We start from the raw sequence: 19,928 nt of genomic DNA on the forward strand, positions 1-19,928 counted from the left end.
GTTTTAGGCGCATGTGACAATATTGTACAATATTTGTATTTCATTTATTTTTTATTTTTAATCCCAGCCCCCCAGCCTTTGGGTAGGCAGTCATTGTAAATAATAATTTGTTCTTAACTGACTTGCCTTGTTAAATAAAGGTTAAATAAATACAAAGTCCCCCATGTCTAGGCAGACTTTGAACTACAACTTCCAGCATTCAGACACATTCTAGATTTGTCCGTAGTGCCACGTCATTTGATGTCACTGCCGCACCTGCGCAGCCATCTTGTACTTTGAGCGAAGAGCGGACACAGAAAGAAAGAAAAGAAGAAAATAAACCTGTCAAATCAGACGAAAATAGGAATGTCTGTAAACGTGATATAGCCTCGTAACGATTAGACAGCCAAGAAGGACAAGGGGAGTTAGAAAATACGGTGAAAGACATCCAAGTGCCTTGGATATTGAGACCGACAATCCATATTTGCCTGTGAAAGCGGAGTGAGAGAGAGGAGGAAGGAACCGTGAAATCGCCGATAGAAACATATCCCGAACGTCAGTCAAATCATGAATCCAGAATAGTGAGTAGACTCTACCGCCAACACAACCACTCGTATATTTTACACTTCCTTTCCTTTTGTAATCTTATATGCATATAGATCGAACACGTTATTGTAGTTTTATTGTATTAGGGCAATTCCATAAATGTGAGTCGAGCATTTAACTAATATTCAGCCAACGTCAGCTGATCGCTTGTTCGTGCCACATTGTCGGCTAACGATAGATGGCTAGCTAGCATACGTTTTACATACAAATAGCTTGCTAGAATGTAATTGTTCTCAATGGGCATAGCTAGTTAGTCCCTCAAGCATCTGTCACTTGTGTGTGTGTGTGTGTGGCCCTGAAATGAGAGAACACGCGCACAGATCCCCTGCTCTGTGCGGTAGCGACTGGAGGAATAGGACGTGGTGCTGAAACGTCATACCGGCCCACTAACTTACAGTAGCAAAGCTGTCTGGCTGCCTTTGGAGATCTAGCTAACAAACACCAATGCTTGCTTTGAGATCGCTTTGTCATTAACAAACACACACCCTCCGTTCTGTGATGGCGCTCTCTCCTTTGTCTCTAACGTTGGTGTGTAACGTTAGCTAGCTAACGTTATGTTAGGGCCAAAACAAGGTTTCTACTTGCTAACTTTACGAATAGATTGGCTATGTGCCGGGTGATAGCAATTTAGCCAGCATATGCCGTCTCGGTACATAGAATGCTTATGGACGCCGACTCAGAAAGCATAGGTGATTTGTTGTAGAAGCCTCTGTGAATAACGTTAACGTTACCTTTCTTCGTGAATGTGGGAGACATCGCCACATCACATCAAAGGCTGCGTTTGGGGAAGAGATTGCCACATACATGCAGCCTGTGTTAGTTTCCATAGCATTGGACGCTCTTTGGCAGAAAAACATGCCACATCTCAATTTCAGTAGACACAAGAATAGCTCTGTCATTGCGCCACTTCTGTGCAGTGGAAGTGTGTCAAATGCATGTGACCTTGTTTTGCTGAGAGAGTTGATGTGAAAGTATTACAGCATAATATTTACTTACTCACAAACATTTCTGAGAGTTCCATATTGGTGAATGAGTTCACCGTGTACTGGCTGTGGCCCTGCTAAATGTCCTATTTAGAAGTAGTTGCTTGAACACAACTTGATATTGGTCAATCGGTTGGTTGCCTCAGGAGTGTTTCTCAGGAGTGTATTTCCCCACACTTCCTCTCTATTGGGCCTTAGCCTAGAATTCTGTCCGAAGTGGAAGAAACTGACACAACATAACATCAGTAGGGCTTATGACTGGAGTTAAGTAGCAACACTGTTTAGTATGTCTAGTCTTTGGTCTAATGCTGGATGCTTTAATTTCAGTGACTACCTGTTCAAGCTCCTCCTTATTGGTGACTCCGGTGTGGGAAAGTCCTGTCTTCTGCTCCGGTTTGCTGTAAGTATCGTCACCGTATGCTATGACTGTACACAGTTATTTAGTAAGTGTCGTGTCGGTGCCTTTTGTCAAAATGCAGCTTCCAGAATCTGTCTTGACTGTTTTCTCTCTCTCTTCTGCCATCTGTAACTCCTTCCTCTTCTTCAGGATGACACCTACACGGAGAGCTACATCAGCACCATCGGCGTAGACTTCAAGATCCGCACCATCGAGCTGGACGGCAAGACCATCAAACTGCAGATTGTGAGTCTGACACGATCAACACTGCAACGTGCCACTACCCACACCCACACCACCAACTACAAATAAGGGGTGGCTGTTGGGAACGCTTCGTTTTATTTAGGAAGCCTAGCCCCAGCTATTGCCTAGCCCCAGCTATTGCTATTATGATGAACATTTGAGGCTTTTGCACCGCTCACAGCTGTGTGATCTATTTTGCCCCCCGCTCGCGTGATTGTGTGAACTATTATAGTCTAATAGGATGTAATCGGATACTGTTTTGGTAGGAGAAAAGGCTGTACCATTCCAAACGAATACATCTGGTAAAACAGGAGGAGCGGCTCCCCCCCCGCCAACTCCTGATGTTATAAAGGCATGATTAGATTTGAGAAACGGTTCATTAACCTAGTTATGTTGCTTAGTTTTACGTCCTGTGTTTGGTGTGTAGTTTAACACCTCGCCCTAAGGCTAAACAGGCCTGGGATCCAGTTCTGTTCCCACCATGGCTCTTTTAATGCAAGGAGTCGAACTATAGATGTTAGTCTGGTATTCTAATGTCCATAGATGCCTAACTAGTGCTATTCCAAGTGTTTTCAAGACAGGAATGAATGGAACTTGGGTGATGACAGGTGTGTGTGTTTAGTTATTTAAATTAGCCTGTTTCGTTGGTTTGCATTAAACGACTATCTCTCCCCTCCCGCTCTCTTTTGTAATTCTCCACTCCCTCTCTTCCAGTGGGACACTGCTGGTCAGGAGAGGTTCCGCACCATCACCTCTAGTTACTACAGGGGCGCCCACGGCATCATCGTGGTCTATGATGTCACAGATCAGGTGGGTTATTAGTTCAAGGGGGATCAATGCTTAGAACTAAGCTTAATACTCTGTGTATTTTTGTAGTCAAATATTGTTCTCCCCAAGTTCTTTTGACTTTCTAAAATGTCTAATTGGCCTAATAAAATAAGCAATCCCCATAAAAAATCTTTCAGTTTAAGCTAGCATTGGATGCCTCTCAATCCACCGCATCCGCCAATGTCGCACTTCCGCATCTGCGGTGAAAGGTGATACAGAGCTAGAGCGGTGTTTGTCAGACCACGAGAGGTCCCGAAAATCAGTCATTCTTACAAAGTCAACTGTATCGTTCGAACGGTTTCGCCCACAGGCCTTTACAAGACTCTTTTGAATGTCTCCCTGTATCAGTTGAAAAATGAATGGAAGTATATATGGAAACTGTTTAGTGCCAAAAACAAGGGGTTAAATAAATTAACAAAAAAAAGTATATTTAATGTTTCCTGATCTTTTTTTTTTATGTCTCTCAGATATAAAACAGATACTTCAGAACTAAGTTCCTTTTTTTGGGAGACTGTCTGTTGTTCCATGTAGTGAATATGTTATTCAATGCATTTGTATGGGCTAATAGCAGTAAGGACAAATACAATTTATTACATTTTTTTTTGACACTTCAAGAGGTCTTACATTTCAAAATAAAATATCAAAATGATCATTGGTATGACCTTCTTAAAACAATTCCATATAGCTTAGTAGAACCCCTCCCTCCCCCGGCCTAGACAGGGCTTAGACTCTTATGGGTAAAAATCACAAAATGTCCACTGTTTCTCACCTTCCTGTAGGATAGGCTGCCATACACTGTGTGACTAATCTCATTCTGTCCTGTGTGCTGTAGGAGTCCTACAACAACGTGAAGCAGTGGCTGCAGGAGATCGACCGCTACGCGAGCGAGAACGTCAACAAGCTGTTGGTGGGGAACAAGTGTGACCTCACCACCAAGAAAGTGGTGGACTACACAACAGCCAAGGTATGGCTACAGGGGCATTTCTATGATTTGAGGACATTGGGGGCTTACCCCAAAGCCAGAGGGGGAACCCTAATAGCGGGTTCTGGAGGCATCCCCCAGAAGAAAAATGTAATTTCAACTGCTGCATGAATGCATCCATCAGGTGCACTTTGGGATGAACCATGAAAAACAGCTGCAGACCATTAAACTTTACATTTGGCGCTATGTATTTGGGCAGGTAGCGTTCGCCTGGCATCCGCCAAACCCAGACTTGCCCTTCGGACTGCCAGATGGTGAAGCGTGATTTGTCACTCCAAAGAATGTTTCCACTGCTCCAGGGTCCAATGGCGATGACCTTTACACTACTCTAGCCGACGCTTGGCACTGCGCATGGTGATCTTAGGCTTGTGTGGAGCTTTTCGGCCATGGAGACCCATTTCATTAAGCTCCCGACGACCGGTTCTTGTGTTAACGTTGCTTACTGAGGCAGTTTGGAACTCAGTAGTGAGTGTTGCATCCGAGGACAGACGATTTTGACATACTATGTTCTTCAGCGCTCAGCGTTCCCTTTCTGTGAGCTTGTGTGGCTTACCACTTCGCAGCTGAGCCGTTGTTGCTCTTCGGGATTTCCACTTCACAATAACAGCACTTACAGTTGACTGGGGCAGCTCTAGCAGGGCAGAAATTTGACAAACTGACTTGTTGGAAAGGTGGCATCCTATGACGGTGCCACGTGAAAGTCACTGAGCTCTTCAGTAAGGCCATTCTACTGTCAATGTTTGTCTATGGAGATTGCATGACGGTGTACTTCATTTTGAACATGTGGCTGAAATAGCCTAATCCACTAATTTGAAGGTGTCCACATACTTTTGTGTATATATGGTGTATCAAACAAATAGGCTTCTCGCAGTCCGCGATTTTATTATATAATATTTTTCTCCCCAATTTCATGATATCCAGTTGCGATCTTGTCTCATCGCTGCAACTCACCAGTCGGTCGTGTCATGCGTCCTCCGAAACATGACCCGCCAAACCGCGCTTAACACCCTCCTGCTTAACCCGGAAGCCAGCCACACTGTGTCGGAGGAAACACCGTTCAACTGATGACCGAAGCGCCTGCAGGCTGACATGGACCGCCACAAGGAGTCGCTAGAGCGCGATGAGCCAAGTAAAGCCCCGCCAAACGCTCCCCTAACCCGAATGATGCTGAGCCAATTGTGCGCAGCCCTCTGGGACTCCCAGTAAAGGCCCGGTTTGGACACAGCCTGGGATCGAACCCGGGTCTGTGGTGACGCCTCAAGCAAAGAAGATATTATCTCCGGTCAAATGTATCATATCTTTTGAATGGTTTGGGCGCACACAGTTTTCAGTAAAGTAATAGCGAAACCATATCCCGAAGGCATACTACCTAGCTTGTAAGTTATGGAAACTCATATCAGACGTACAGCCTGCAATTTTGAAATGATTCATCCATCAAAAGGTTCTGGGCACTTCACAAAACATACTACATTTCAGGCACTACACAAAACAGTTAATTTTGTTGTTTTGAGCAGTCGATTTCTCTAGAAAGCTATTTCCTCATCAATGTGGGAATACAAAATCGAGTTGGCTCCTGAGGTGATCAATTGCGTAATATTGGATCTTTAACTTTATTTACAATTTTCATTAATGCAAAATTACAGAACGTGCTGTTCACATTGAGACACTTCACACAATACCTACATTTTTAAAAATCCTTTCTGTCCCTCCCTGCAGTATCATATTGCTTTATATTTAATGAACATAATACTGTTTTAAAAAATATTATTATTATTTTCCACATGGTCATTGCTACAACAGTTGGGCATTACCTTGTATGTTTTTATATTTATGTTTAACCCCTATCTGTTCTCTTCCTGTCTGCCACCTGCAGGAGTTTGCCGACTCCCTGGCCATCCCATTCCTGGAGACCAGTGCCAAGAATGCCACCAACGTGGAGCAGGCCTTCATGACCATGGCTGCTGAGATTAAGAAGAGGATGGGACCCGGGGCCACGGTCGGCGGGGACAAGCCCAACCTGAAGATAGACAGCACCCCGGTTAGGCAGTCTGGCGGGGGATGCTGTTAAACCGGACCCGGTTCTGGATGCTCACCACCTCCTCCCGTCCCTCTCTGCCCGGGGCCCTCCACTCTTCACCCCTCAGCCTCCCTTCCATCTCCCTTTGTCTTACCCTACAGAGAACCAATGGGAACAGGGTTAAGTGAGGGATGGGTGGTCAGGGAGAGGTTGAGAGAAAGGGATGGAGGGGAGGAGTTGAAGGGCTAGAACTGCGGACTGACTTAAACTATCTCCCCTAAAAAAGCGAATGGGGAAAAATAGTTAGGTAGGTAGGGGTGAGGGGGGGTTTGAGGATTATTCTTTTTTTTTTCTTCTTTTTTGTTGAGTGATGAGGCAGGAAGGTAAACAGATATGAGAAAAGATTGGTATTGATTTAGAGGGGAACTGGGTGATAGAAGATTAGGTTTTAGATTCTGGCGAGCGCTTATCGCTCACACACACACACACATATTGCAAGTGGGTCGGAGTGATTCTCCCATTTGAGATAGTCACAGGTATGGGTCTCTTTCCTTCAGGCTATGTCTTTCATTGCAACCCAGTGGAAGTCATATAGCAAAATTAAGTTTAGTGTGCTACAGTAGTCATCTGTCTATTGGGCCTATTTTATATGTTGGGGGACCTTGTAGTCATCTTAAATCTGTCTACAGCATAGATTGAGTCACGGGCACCGTCTGGTCCACGTTTTATGGCTCAAATGCAATAGTAACACTCATGTATTCATGACTATCCATCCGTTATAGAAACTGAATTGGCATTGGAGCAGAAAGCAGACAGTTGTGTGCCACTACCAGCGTACTAACATTCTAGTGAGGCGGTGGTGAGTCATCAATGTTATTAAATGATGGGGATGCCCATTTGTTGTGCTTTCCCCCAAGCACCTCTAATCGTTCTCTTTTTCTGCCTCTGAATGAGGCATCAGGCATCAGCAGACTCATACACTGCAGTCTGTGTGAAGAGGGTATTCTGGGGGTGGTGGGACTTCTCGTTGACCGCGTGCTTTAGGTTGATTTGACACTCCATGCAGATCATGAGAGCTTTTGGTCAAACTTGGAATCACTCCATTCCCTTTCCCTCCATCCCTCCACATGCAGAATGGAGGATGTAGTGAGAGAAAGGGAGAGCGCAAGACATTTCTTTTCGGTTCTGTAGTATATGGTGTTAGTTAGCCACATCACTCCTGTTAGGATTTCACATATTGAAGAATAAGAATTAAAAAAATAACACATAAATATGTGAGATACGCTTAGGTCATGTTTGTATGTCTTTAAGTCGTCATGACACTATATATTACATTATAAATCAGCCCTGAATGCTGATTTGCTGACAGCTGTGGAGAATCAGACAGTCTGCCACGGGTGTGACAAAACATTTCTTTTTACTGCTCTAATTACGTTGGTATCAAGTTTTTGAATAGCAATGAGGCACCTCTGGGGTTTGTGACATGGCCAATATACCACGGCTAAGGGCTGTGTCCAGGGACTCTGCGTTGCGTCTTGCCTAAGAACAGCCCTCGCCGTGGTATATTAGCCATATACCACAACCCCTCGGGCCTTATTGCTTAAATATACCCAAGTGGTTCTTCAACATACACAGACAGTACACACACACACACACAGATAACGGGGCATGACATACTGTAGTACTAGGTTAGGGGCGGGCGTAGATAGGGGCTTGGGCAATGCAACTGATATTCAACAACGATTTAATATGACATTACTCTGACACCACAAATTGGCAATATCCTACATTCTGTGTTCATCTTAATATATTATTATTCATATTGTTTCATAGGTATTATTACAATGATTTTATTTTATTTCTTTTTGCTTGAAATGCTGTCAAACTTACGTTATTGGGTGGGTGGGTCGGTTGGGATGTTTTTTTGGTTGTTGCTAGGTTTGACCGGGTCGGGGGAGTTTGTCTATGAAAGCTACTGTTCCCTCCTGTGCCTTACTGGTCTCCTTAAAGATACTGACCGCATGCTTAACTTGTGTAGCATGTCACAGTCGCACCACAGGTTCTCTTTGCCTTGGCCATGATCGACTTCTCAGACCGTGTTTTCTGTCGACACGTGTCCCACAGTGCATTTCCTTTATGGTTGTCACGGTTTCATGTCAGTTAGTGTGGTTGTTAAGAAGCGTAGCCAGTGCGTGACGGTTTAAATGGCCCAAGATGTCCTGACCTAGCTAATTATGTTCAAGTTGAGTCCCTACTCAGACCGAAGTCTCAATACTGTACTATGACCACATGTCAACTCATTACCTCAGAAGCGCTCTCTTTAGATCATTGCGCAAATAGTGTTCTTCATTGTCAACTGCTGGTTCCTGTAGCCTCTATATAGCCTAAGACATTAAGTGTTCGGCGAGTCAGAATGTGTGTTCATGGTTCCGGCTGTCCTGATCTCCCCCCTACAGTATCCTGCCCTGCGCCGTTCCCTTCCCAGGCTGTCCGCATGGTTCTCATGGCAGTGTGTTATTTTTCAGCGCCATTCCTATGGAACTATGGGTCCTTGCAGGGATGTGGAGAAAACCCTTCAACCCCTGACCTTAACCAACACTGGTGGTTTTTAATTTAATGCGCTGCAGTAGAGTGAACAAGGCCTCTAAGCGTTTGTTCTAGACAACAAAGGCAATTGGCATTCGTTGATTATTACAACCTCAGTTTTCAACCCTTTTCTTTTTCAAGACCGTTTACGACTGTAGAAGTAGGCACGGTTACAATCGGACTTTGGGAAGATCTATTCTCTGCCTTTGGTTGGAATTAGGGTGACATGCTGAGAACCCGGACTAGACCTGGAAAGTGATATTCCTTTTGTCTTTATGGTTTTCCCTGGTCTTGGTCTTGACAGTCTGAAATCATCCAGTAGTGTGTGTGTGTGTGTGTGTAACAGTTCTAATCTCGTACCTGTATAGCTTTATAGCTATGTAAAGTGCAGACAGAGGTTCTTACTTTTACGACAACTATATAAGCATGTTACGGTCATGCTATTTGGTCATTGGGTTTGATCGTGTTACGTCATCATGGTTACGTTCCTAGAGCACGGTCACGGTCCTAGGTTCTGGTTCATTGGGTTGAAGTATTCGACTGTGTGCTTGAGCGTTCGGGGTTAAGAGGGACTGACTGGTCTTGCCATGCAGACCGGATATGAACTCCCATCAACCTCCTCTTAAAGCCAATCCATTTATTCAAACTCAACGAATCCAACAATGTTCTTTGTGACCCGGTTCCAACTACTCATCATTGTTAACGGAATCTCGCGTGGACTTTGGGAGCATTCCTGGTGTTCCCGGGTTGGTCTTCGAGAGAGAGACTTGAAATTCCTCAGCACTTAAGGTGGCACGGCCTTGTCCTCCGGGCTCAGAGCTCCAGGTAGTGAGGTATGCTATGCATTCCCCATGCAATTGCAAAGTGCAGTTTCAGCCTCTACAAACTGCGATGTCCAATTAATACCGATGAGTTAGTGAGCTCTTGCTGTCCGCAGCCTATGGCTACCAAACCAGTCTATGGAATTCATGTCTAGAAGAGTGATGTTAGGGCAGAAGGTAGAATCTGATTAAGTGTGAACAGCAGGTTTAGAGAAGTTGTGACTCTTTTTATATGTAGGGTAGTAGATACAGTAGCCTTAGCCCTTGTATTTTTAGAAGAGCCCTTACAGATAGGGTGGGAAAACTAGGCTAAACCCTGTGACACAATGCAAGACTCAACCGGACTGGATTGTGCTGGCTCATTTTATGCTTAGGCAGTTTGGTGTGATGAATTTGAGAATCTGGTAGTAATCAGCTGACTGTCACTGGTAGGAAGGGAGGGATCAGTAGTAAGGGGGGGGGGGGGGGGGGGTGTGTGTAACATTCCTGCTCTCTGAACACAGGCTTGCTTTCTGGCTTTTCCCTCAAATCTTACATGAGCCCTTCTGCGAATGAAACGATTGTTTGAAACTCCACAAACAAAACGCACGCACACTTCGTCACACTTCGTCACACGCTAAAATGGACATGAAATGGCCTTTTGATTTGTTCTGAATGTGCTTTTTCCTTCCACGACGTCTTCATATTCTACTGATTTTAATATATGAATTGAAAATATACTGTGGTAATATTGTGTCGTCTGGTCTGTCGAAGGATAAGAGGGAGGGGTTTAGGAAATGTGGGTGGGACAAAACATGGGGTGTGGAGTTAGGGGCGGGCTCTGGTTTGGAGCTTGCTCGTGAATGTGATTATGACGGAACTAGAATCTTGCTAGAATCCCTAGAATGTTTTTCCATGTCATTGTCACACTACTTTGTTGCTCTTCCGTGGCTAAATAAAGGAACACGGGCTGTTCTTTTTAATACCGAGCATCGTGCAGTTCCTCTCCTGGTCGTCTGCACTTTTTTTTTTTTCCTTTTCTCTTTTTCGCTTGTCCATTTTGGTGCTCTGTCTCACTGCTGATTTTCATCGCGTTTTTTTTTCTTCTGTACATATTATAAATATATATATAATAATAATAAAAAAAAGATCAATGTCAACATGGGTGAACTGTCCCTTTTTTATTTCCCACATGTACTCTGTTATCAGCGCACCGGTGGTGTTAGGTGTGTGTGAATGTGTACGTGTTAATACATACACACACACACTAGCAGACATGGACTTGTGTCTCCTCTGCATGTGGTCGCTCAGTACCCTGAACACATCCAGTATCTGCCTCGCAGCCTGCCTGTCATCTCTACTTTGTCCTTGACTTGTAATCATGTATACATATATACATACATACATACACTCAAATAAACAGACTGAAGAAGACCCAGGCAGCTTCTCATCTCAAGGTGTACTCTACACTAACACTGCATGAGTATGAAGGAATGCGTTCAATATGGAGATGCTTCAAATGGAATAATTCACATATTGCTGGGGAGGAGTGTTGGCGCTGTGGGCAGGGAAATGCTGGCTCTTTTTTAGTCAGTCTAATATAAAGTACTGCAGACATCCCTCTTAGGACTACTGCTGCAGTCGGCACAGTGTCTGCAGTAAGAAGACCCTCTCAGCAAAAACATACCAGCTAATCCCTTTCCAGCGCTATTTGCATCACATAATGATAAAGCTAGAAGTCATTACAGTGGAGAATTACAGGAATGTGTGTACAAAACTTCATATTGTATGTTGAATTCAATGACGCTACTGTACGGTTGTGTGATATATGGCAAATGCATCATTTTCACCCAGACATTGGTCTAAATGTATAGCATTTCAGGCTTAGAATTAGGCCGTTATTTTAAATAATTCTAGTGCAATTTGTACTGATTTTGAGCGTGATGTGCTCATTGACCTGACCTACAGTATGTGGAATCTCATTACAAAACTGACCCATTGTCCTTCGTCCTCCCTCCCCCTCCCTCCATCCATTCCTCCCTCTCTTCTCCTGACGTGGCCCTGTGGTGGTGGGGCGCTGGTGACCTTGAGTGAGTTATTTATAGCGTTGGTGTTGGTGGCGGCGCTGCAGACTGGGAGCTGGGTACCAGACGCTCCTCAGGGGAGACAAAGAGAGAGATGGACCCTGGCGAAGGTTAAAATCAAACCTCACTGGATAGGTTTCCTCAAGTGGATGGCAATCACGTCATCAATTAGGTGATTTTGGTGACCTGGTGTAGGAATTCAGATGAATCCGATCTAAGGAGTCAATCACCAGGATAGAAACAGTTTGCAGATCTAGCTCTACAGCTAGTTCACCATGAATTTCACATTTTCAAATATTGAAATCACATTAATGATGAAACTATGCGTCGGATGACACGCTTTTTTTTATTTTTTTACCTACAACCAGTATTCCAAAGATCACCAAACACCAGTCATGTATTCATTTCAACACTTTTTATTTACATCTTCCCCAAATACAACTCAAATGCCATTTATGCATCATCTACTTCCATCACGTTTGCCTCTCTTCTTCGGTTCAGTCCATCGTCATTTCGACAGTCTTGGCTATTTTTGTCCCTTCGCGTTTCCTTACAGACAGTCCTTTTAGACATTTCCCTAGTCCACCTTCCCTCTAGCCTGCCCCTATCTCAGCCACTCAGCTCCGGCCTCAGTCAACGGGCCCCTGAAAGATGAGTTTGATGTGCCCCTGCTCGCCCGTCAGCCAGGTGCCGCAGAAGGGGCATGCGGCATGGAAGGCGTGCGTTCCGTGCGGCAGCGGGATTTGGCTCCAGCCCGCCACAGTTTTTTCAGAGCACACGTGGCCGCAGGGGCAGAAGGCGTGCGTCGGTGGCCCAGCGTCCAGGTACAGCCCGCCCTCACAGCCAAGCCACAGGGGCACGTAGGGGCCCACGCGCCGGCACATGGGGCACTCCCTCTCCCCGGTACTCGCCGGAGCCGTCCCCCCGGGGACCACGTTGTGGCCCTTGTCTTTCCGGTAGCCCCAGTTGTGGTAGCCGTGCACGTGACCACAGTTGACATAGACCCAGGGCTGCTTCTTGTCAACAATCTCTCGTCGGGCCAGGCTGGGGAAGGCCAGGGTGTTAAAACCCACAGGGCACTGGGGCCGGGCGGCATTCAGCTCCTGGCGGAGGGACTCCAGCTGCTTGAGGGTGGGGGTGCGGCGCAGGCCCGTCGGGGTACGCCACAGGAGGGTGGCACCGCACAGGTCAATCAAAGAGCCGTCCTGCAGGGTGTTGGACTCGTTCTCCACCTGGAGGGAAACGGGATGGGGAGGAGGATTAAGGGGAGGATTCGTAAACAGGTACAGACAATACTGTAACTGTCAAACCATAATTATTTGCATACATTGTTAACTTTTTCTGTGCCTTTGACTAATAATGTTTTATTGTTTCCCTATCCTACGACCACTTTCTGGCACTGTGATCATCCTACCCTGTCGCATACCATCAAGAATCGAATCAAACTTTAATGATTGATTCACAAAACATCATTCATAACTCATAGTTGGGAAATTCTAAAGCTCATCAGATGTTTAGCCTGACTGTGGAGTCCTTAATTTAACCACACACACACACACACACACACACATATATATATATATATATATATATATATACTACACCAGTCAAAAGTTGGGACACATGTACTCAGTCAAGGGTCTTTCTTTATTTGACTATTTTCTACATTGCAGAAAAGTAGAGAAGACATCAAAACTATGAAATAACACATGGAATCATGTAGTAACTAAAAAAGTGTTAAACAAATCAAAATAGATTTTATTTTTGAGATTCTTCAAAGTAGCTACCCTTTGCATTGATGACAACTTTGCACACTCTTGGCATTCTCTCAACCAGCTTCCTGAGGTTGTCACCTGGAATGCATTTCAATTAACAGGTGTGCCTTGTTAAAAGTTCATTTGTGGAATATCTTTCCTTCTTAATGCATTGGAGCCAATCAGTTGTGTTGTGACAAGGTAGGGGTGGTAGACAGAAGATAGCCCATATTATGGCAAGAACAGCTCAAATAGGCAAAGAGAAACGACAGTCCATCATTACATTAAGACATGAAGGAATCCAGAACATTTCAAGAACTTTGAATGTTTCTTCAAGTGCAATCGCAAAAACCATCAAGCGCGATGATGAAACTGTCTCTCATGAGGACCGCCACAGGAAAGGAAGACCCAGAGTTACCTCTGCTGCAGAGGATAAGTTCATTAGAGTTGCCAGCCTCAGAAATTGCAGCCCAAATAAATTATTCACAGAGTTCAAGTAACAGACACATCTCAACATCAACTGTTCAGAGGAGACTGTGTGAATCAGGCCTTCATGGTCAAATTGCTGTAAAGAAACCACTACCGAGGGACCAATAAGAAGAAGAGGCTTGCTTGGGCCAAGAAACACGAGCAATGGACATTAGACCGGTGGAAACCTGTCCTTTGGTCTGATGAGTATAAATTTGAGATTCTTGATTTCAACCACCAGAGTAGGTGAACAGATGATCTCCGCATGTGTTGTTCCCACCGTGAAGCATGGAGGTGTGATGGTGTGGGGGTGCTTTGCTGGTAACACTGTCTGTGATTTACATAGAATTTAAGTCACACTTAACCAGCATGGCTACCACAGCATTCTGCAGCGATACGCCATCCCATCTGGTTTGCGCTTAGTGGGACGATCATTTGTTTTTCAACATGACAATGACCCAACACACCTCCAGGTTGTGTAAGGGCTATTTGACAAAGAAGGAGAGTGATGGAGTGCTGCATCAGGTGACCTGGCCTCCACAATCACCCGACCTCAACCCAATTGAGATAGTTTGGGATAAGTTGGACCACAGAGTGAAGGGCCAAAAGCGGCCAACAAGTGCTCAGCATATGTGGGAACTCCTTCAAGACTGTTGGAAAAGCATTCCAGATGAAGCTGGTTGAGAGAATGCTAAGAGTGTGCAAAGCTGTCATCAAGGCAAAGGGTGGCTACTTGATTCCATATGTGTTATTTCATAGTTTTTATATATTTATATATATACACACACACACATACATATACAGTCGTGGGCAAAAGTTTTGAGAATGACACAGAGAATGACACAAATATTATTTTTCACAAAGTCTGCTGCCTCAGTTTGTATGATGGCAATTTGCATTTACTCCAGAATGTTATGAAGAGTGATCAGATGAAGAGTGATCATAACCGCCAACGATAAAAGACAGTACTGTGCAGCCGTCTTCATCGACCTGGCCAAGGCTTTCGACATTGTCAATCACCGTATTCTTATCGGCAGACTCAATACCCTTGGTTTTTCTAATGACTGCCTCGCCTGGTTCACCAACTACTTTGCAGACGGAGTTCAGTGTGTCAAATCGGAGGGCATGTTGTCTGGACCTCTGGCAGTCTCTATGGGGGTACCACAGGGTTAAATTCTCGGCCGACTCTTTTCTCTGTATATATCAATGATGTCGCTCTTGCTGCGGGCGATTCCCTGATCCACCTCTACGCAGACGACACCATTCTCTATACTTCTGGCCCATCCTTGGACACTGTGCTAACTAACCTCCAAACAAGCTTCAGTGCCATACAACACTCCTTCCGTGGCCTCCAACTGCTCTTAAATGCTAGTAAAACCAAATGCATGCTTTTCAACCATTCGCTGCCCGCACCCGCCTGCCCGACTAGCATCACCACCCTGGACGGTTCCGACCTAGAATATGTGGACAACTATAAATACCTAGGTGTCTGGCTTGACTGTAAACTCTCTTTCCAGACTCATATTAAACATCTCCAATCAAAAATCAAATCTAGAATCGGCTTTCTATTTCGCAACAAAGTCTCCTTCACTCGCGTCGCCAAACTTACCCTAGTAAAACTGACCATCCTACCGATCCTCGACATCGGCGATGTCATCTACAAAATAGCTTCCAACACTCTACTCAGCAAACTGGATGCAGTCTATCACAGTGCCATCCGTTTTGTTACCAAATCACCTTATACCACCCACCACTGTGTCCTGTATGCTCTCGTCGGCTGGCCCTCGCTACATATTCATTGCCAGACCCACTGGCTCCAGGTCATCTATAAGTCTATGCTAGGTAAAGCTCCGCCTTATCTCAGTTCACTGGTCACGATAACGACACCCACCCGTAGCACACGTTCCAGCAGGTATATCTCACTGATCATCCCCAAAGCCAACACCTCATTTGGCCGCCTTTCCTTCCAGTTCTCTTGCTGCCAGTGACTGGAACGAATTGCAAAAATAGCTGAAGTTGGAGACTTTTATTTCCCTCACCAACTTTAAACATCAACTATCTGAGCAGCTAACCGATCACTGCAGCTGTACATAGTCCATCTGTAAATAGCCCACCCAATCTACCTACCTCATCCCCATATTGTTTTTATTTTATTTACTTTTCTGCTCTTTTGCACACTAGTATCTCTACTTGCACATCACAATCTGCTCATTTATCACTCCAGTGTTAATCTGCTAAATTGTAATTATTCGCTCCTATGGCCTATTTATTGCCTACCTCCTCATGCCTTTTGCACACACTGACTTTCTTTTTTCTACTGTGTCATTGACCCATTTATTGTGTTATTGGCTTGTTTATTATTTACTCCATGCGTAACTCTGTGTTGTCTCTGTCACACTGCTTTGCTTTATCTTGGCCAGGTCGCAGTTGCAAATGAGAACTTGTTCTCAACTAGCCTACCTGGTTAAATAAAGGTGAAAAAAATAAAATAATTTGCAATTAATTGAAAAGTCCCTCTTTGCCGTGCAAATGAACTGAATCGCACCAAAACATTTCTACTGCATTTCAGCCCTGCCACAAAAGGACCAGCTGACATCCTGTCAGTGATTCTCTCATTAACACAGGTGTGAATGTTGACGAGGGCAAGGCTGGAGATCACTCTGTCATGCTGATTGAGTTCGAATAACACAGTGGAAGCTTCAAAAGGAGGGTGGTGCTTGGAATCATTGTTCTTCCTCTGTCAACCATAGTTACCTGCAAGGAAACACGTGCCGTCATCATTGCTTTGCACAAAAAGGGCTTCACAGGCAAGGATATTGCTGCCAGTAAGATTGCACCTAAATCAACCATTTATCGGATCATCAAGAACTTCAAGGAGAGCGGATCAATTGTTGTGAAGAAGGCTTCAGGGAACCCAAGAAAGTCCAGCAAGCGCCAGGACCGTCTCCTAAAGTTGATTCAGCTGCGGGATCAGGGCACCACCAATACAGAGCTTGCTCAGGAATGGCAGCAGGCAGGTGTGAGTGTATCTGCACGCACAGTGAGGCGAAGACATTTGGAGGATGGCCTGGTGTCAAGAAGGGCAGCAAAGAAGCCACTTCTCTCCAGGAGAAACATCAGGGACAGACTGATATTCTGCAAAAGGTAAGTACTGGGGTAAAGTGATTTTCTCTGATTAATCCCCTTTCCGATTGTTTGGGACATCCAGAAAAAAGCTTGTCCGGAGAAGACAATGTTGAGCACTACCATCAGTCCTGTGTCATGCCAACAGTAAAGCATCCTGAGACCATTCATGTGTGGGGTTGCTTCTCAGCCAAGGGAGTGGGCTCACTCACAATTCTGCCTAAGAACACAGCCATGAATAAAGAATGGTACCAACACATCCTCCGAGAGCAACTTCTCCCAACCATCCAGGAACAGTTTGGTGACAAACAATGCCTTCTCCAGCATGATGGAGCACATTGCCATAAGGCAAAAGTGATAACTAAGTGGCTCGGGGAACAAAACATCGATATTTTGGGTCCATAGCCAGGAAACTCCCCATACCTTAATCCCATTGAGAACTTGTGGTCAATCCTCAAGAGGCGGGTGGACAAACAAAAACCCACAAATTCTGACAAACTCCAAGCATTGATTATGCAAGAATGGGCTGCCATCAGTCAGGATGTGGCCCAGAAGTTAATTGACAGCATGCCAGGGCGGATTGAAGAGGTCTTGAAAAAGAAGTGTCAACACTGCAAATATTGACTCTTTGCATCAACTTCATGTAATTGTCAATAAAAGCCTTTGACACTTATGAAATGCTTGTAATTATACTTCAGTATTCCAAGTATATCATAACTCTGACACTGAAGCAGCAAACGTTGTGGAAATTAATATTTGTGTCATTCTCAAAACTTTTGGCCACGACTGTACACACACGTGATCATCAGATAACAGATAACTGCAGATATAACAGTAGTCCTGATAACCAGACAGGTTTGAGGCTTTATCCCCCCCCCACCCCCCCCCACTGATGACGACCTCCCCCTCACCAATTTTCCCCTCTGTTGGGCCGAGCGTGTCTCCCGCAGGGCGAAGACGTTCCCGCACACCGAGATCTCCCGCCACACGCCTGGCGCCGGCTCCGAAACAAAGTCTCCCGCCGGGTGCATCACCAGCACGCCATTGGTGGTCAGGCCGTCCATCAGGCCGTCTGACGTTCGCCATTTGGCAGCCCGCTCCTGAGAGACCCACACACAAACAGACAGACAGAGAGCCAAGGTGAGGGACAGTGATGGATAAAAGCAGAGACAGATAAAGAGAGAGAGAAGGGGGTAGAAGGAGAGGAAGAGGCAGAAAGAGAGTAAGGGAGAGGGAGAGAGAGAGAGATGGGTGGGGGAGAGAGAGAAAATAAACAGCTAACATTGCTTTTCTGCACTGCTATATTTAGACCAGAGTAGGACCACTATACTGACGAACACACAGCAATGCACACGCACACATAAACATTGCAGGGCATTCAGTCCCTGCAGTGGCAGTGTTATGATATTTTCTGTCAGTGGGCATACCTTTCAAAGCAGGCATGACGACAAGCCATTCAACCAGTGTTATTGTATAAGCCTTTCAGAACATTTATGTCCTAATATTTTGAATAAACTTCCTTTCTACCTCCATCCATCCATCTATCCCTCTCTCTCTCTCCCGCTCTCCATCCCTCCCACTCTCTCTCCATCCCTCGCTCCCTCTCCACCTCCACAGTAGCAGTGGGCCGAGCTGCCTGCCCGACTCCGCTGTCTGCCAAGGACATTGTGTGTGTGCCAGTTGTAGAGGAGGGAGCCGTGCGGAGGTTATTCAGCCTTCGCTTCATTGACAGCAGCTAGCAGATATTGAGGTTTCTCTCCTGTATGTCTTGCACCGGCCACATGCTATGACGCTCAGATGAATTATGCAAGTCTATGTGGTGGGGTTAGGTTAGTCATCCGGATGTTATCTCATGATGATGTCACGACGTGGACACATTGTCCTATTTGTTTGTCCTTTGCAGTGTCAAAAAGGTTGCATGTGGTGTCATGCTATCGTTGTCATCGATACCATCATTTTGTTGTATATCTGTAGTCAACGAAAACCATTTTCAGTATAAACACTTATTTCTTGTGTGATATCCACTAAAGCATATGTAAGTATATCATAACTCTGTCTGGTATATGAACTATCCTGTCATTGCCCTTGGTCACTGTTGGCACACGACGAACATTGACCAGTCAATTGTTTCAAAAACATTACCACCTTCCTTCATCTAATCCAATATGGCCACCATTCCTGCCCCTCATAATCAAATGCTAGTGGAGGTCAGTGGCAGACTGGCGGTGTGGCAGCACAGTGTGTCTGACTCTGACCCTAGGGCCGACTCCCATCGATGGAGATGAGTACAGCTGGACTCCTGCCTCCAATGTCTTCCACAATGACAATGGCCCCTCTCCCTCCCTCTCCCTTCACCCCCCCCCCCCCACCCCACCAAATGGCCTCCCCATCTCTCCCATGCCAACTCTCTCTCTTTCTCCATTTACACTCCATGTTCATCTCGCAGAACCCCTTCGATAACTCATTCCCTGTATGGGCGAGGGGGATGGGGGAAGACAGGGAGAAGGGGGGGGAACTGAGTGCCTCTGCCAGAATGGATCAAACACAAGCAACCCCCCTCTACCTCACTGCACTGGACCACTGCACTGTAATTTTAATGCAGTGTATTGTTGTGTTTGCTGATTGGAGTGGTTTTCAGCAAACACTCACACTCCCATGCACACGTGCGGGCAAGCACACGCACACACACAAGCGTATGTGCACATACTTGCACGCAGATATAGACAGAAGTGTTTGACGGATACAGTTACATATCGGGATATTATTTTTGCACTAGTTGGCTGTAGCGGCACCAAAACTGCAGTATTTTTCCTTCATAGCTTGTTCTTCATCTTCTTTTTAAATTAGGGAGCCAATTTGTTTTCAGCACTTTTATATCCGTGACTGATCAACACTAGTTTTCTTATGGCTCTCTCTTGTCCCCCTGCAGCGGACATACCGTATGGTGGGAAATAGGTTTTGTATCGTGAGGTCGCTGGCAATTCCCAGCTCTAACACACACGTCACTCACATACCCCAATAAACGACTTACTGCATGTGCGTATCTGTACTTAACTATTTATGTTTTGGACAACTTTT

At 45.3% G+C, this 19,928-nt stretch overlaps 2 protein-coding genes across 4 annotated transcripts in view; one reads left to right on the forward strand and one right to left on the reverse strand.

Moving 5' to 3' along the window:
* The first annotated feature begins 231 nt into the window (after window positions 1-231).
* On the forward strand, window positions 232-7,341 carry LOC109906600 (ras-related protein Rab-1B). The gene is made up of 6 exons (XM_020504381.2): window positions 232-560; window positions 1,896-1,968; window positions 2,116-2,211; window positions 2,923-3,018; window positions 3,869-4,000; window positions 5,892-7,341. Exons 1-6 carry the CDS (start codon window positions 547-549, stop codon window positions 6,084-6,086), a joined length of 606 nt encoding a protein of 201 aa, XP_020359970.1. The 5' UTR covers window positions 232-546; the 3' UTR covers window positions 6,087-7,341.
* A 4,564-nt stretch (window positions 7,342-11,905) lies between these two features.
* The window catches only part of LOC109906601 (E3 ubiquitin-protein ligase pellino homolog 1), a 29,784-nt gene continuing 21,761 nt past the window's right edge, over window positions 11,906-19,928 (reverse strand). For all 3 annotated transcript variants that reach the window (XM_031792193.1, XM_020504384.2, XM_031792192.1), the window contains 2 exons: window positions 17,762-17,950; window positions 11,906-12,737 (listed from right to left, as the gene is read on the reverse strand). In XM_031792193.1, coding sequence (XP_031648053.1) covers window positions 12,135-12,737; window positions 17,762-17,950 — 792 coding nt within the window. In that variant the 3' untranslated portion in view covers window positions 11,906-12,134. The remainder of the gene's footprint in view (window positions 12,738-17,761; window positions 17,951-19,928) is intronic.

This window comes from Oncorhynchus kisutch, linkage group LG16, assembly GCF_002021735.2.
Source record: "Oncorhynchus kisutch isolate 150728-3 linkage group LG16, Okis_V2, whole genome shotgun sequence".
Lineage (NCBI taxonomy): Eukaryota > Metazoa > Chordata > Actinopteri > Salmoniformes > Salmonidae > Oncorhynchus > Oncorhynchus kisutch.

Coding starts and splice junctions, on each gene's coding strand:
- LOC109906600 (XM_020504381.2), top strand. Junction 1,969..2,115: donor GTCTTCTGCTCCGGTTTGCT/GTAAGTATCGTC, acceptor CCTCTTCTTCAG/GATGACACCTACACGGAGAG. Junction 3,019..3,868: donor TCTATGATGTCACAGATCAG/GTGGGTTATTAG, acceptor TGTGTGCTGTAG/GAGTCCTACAACAACGTGAA.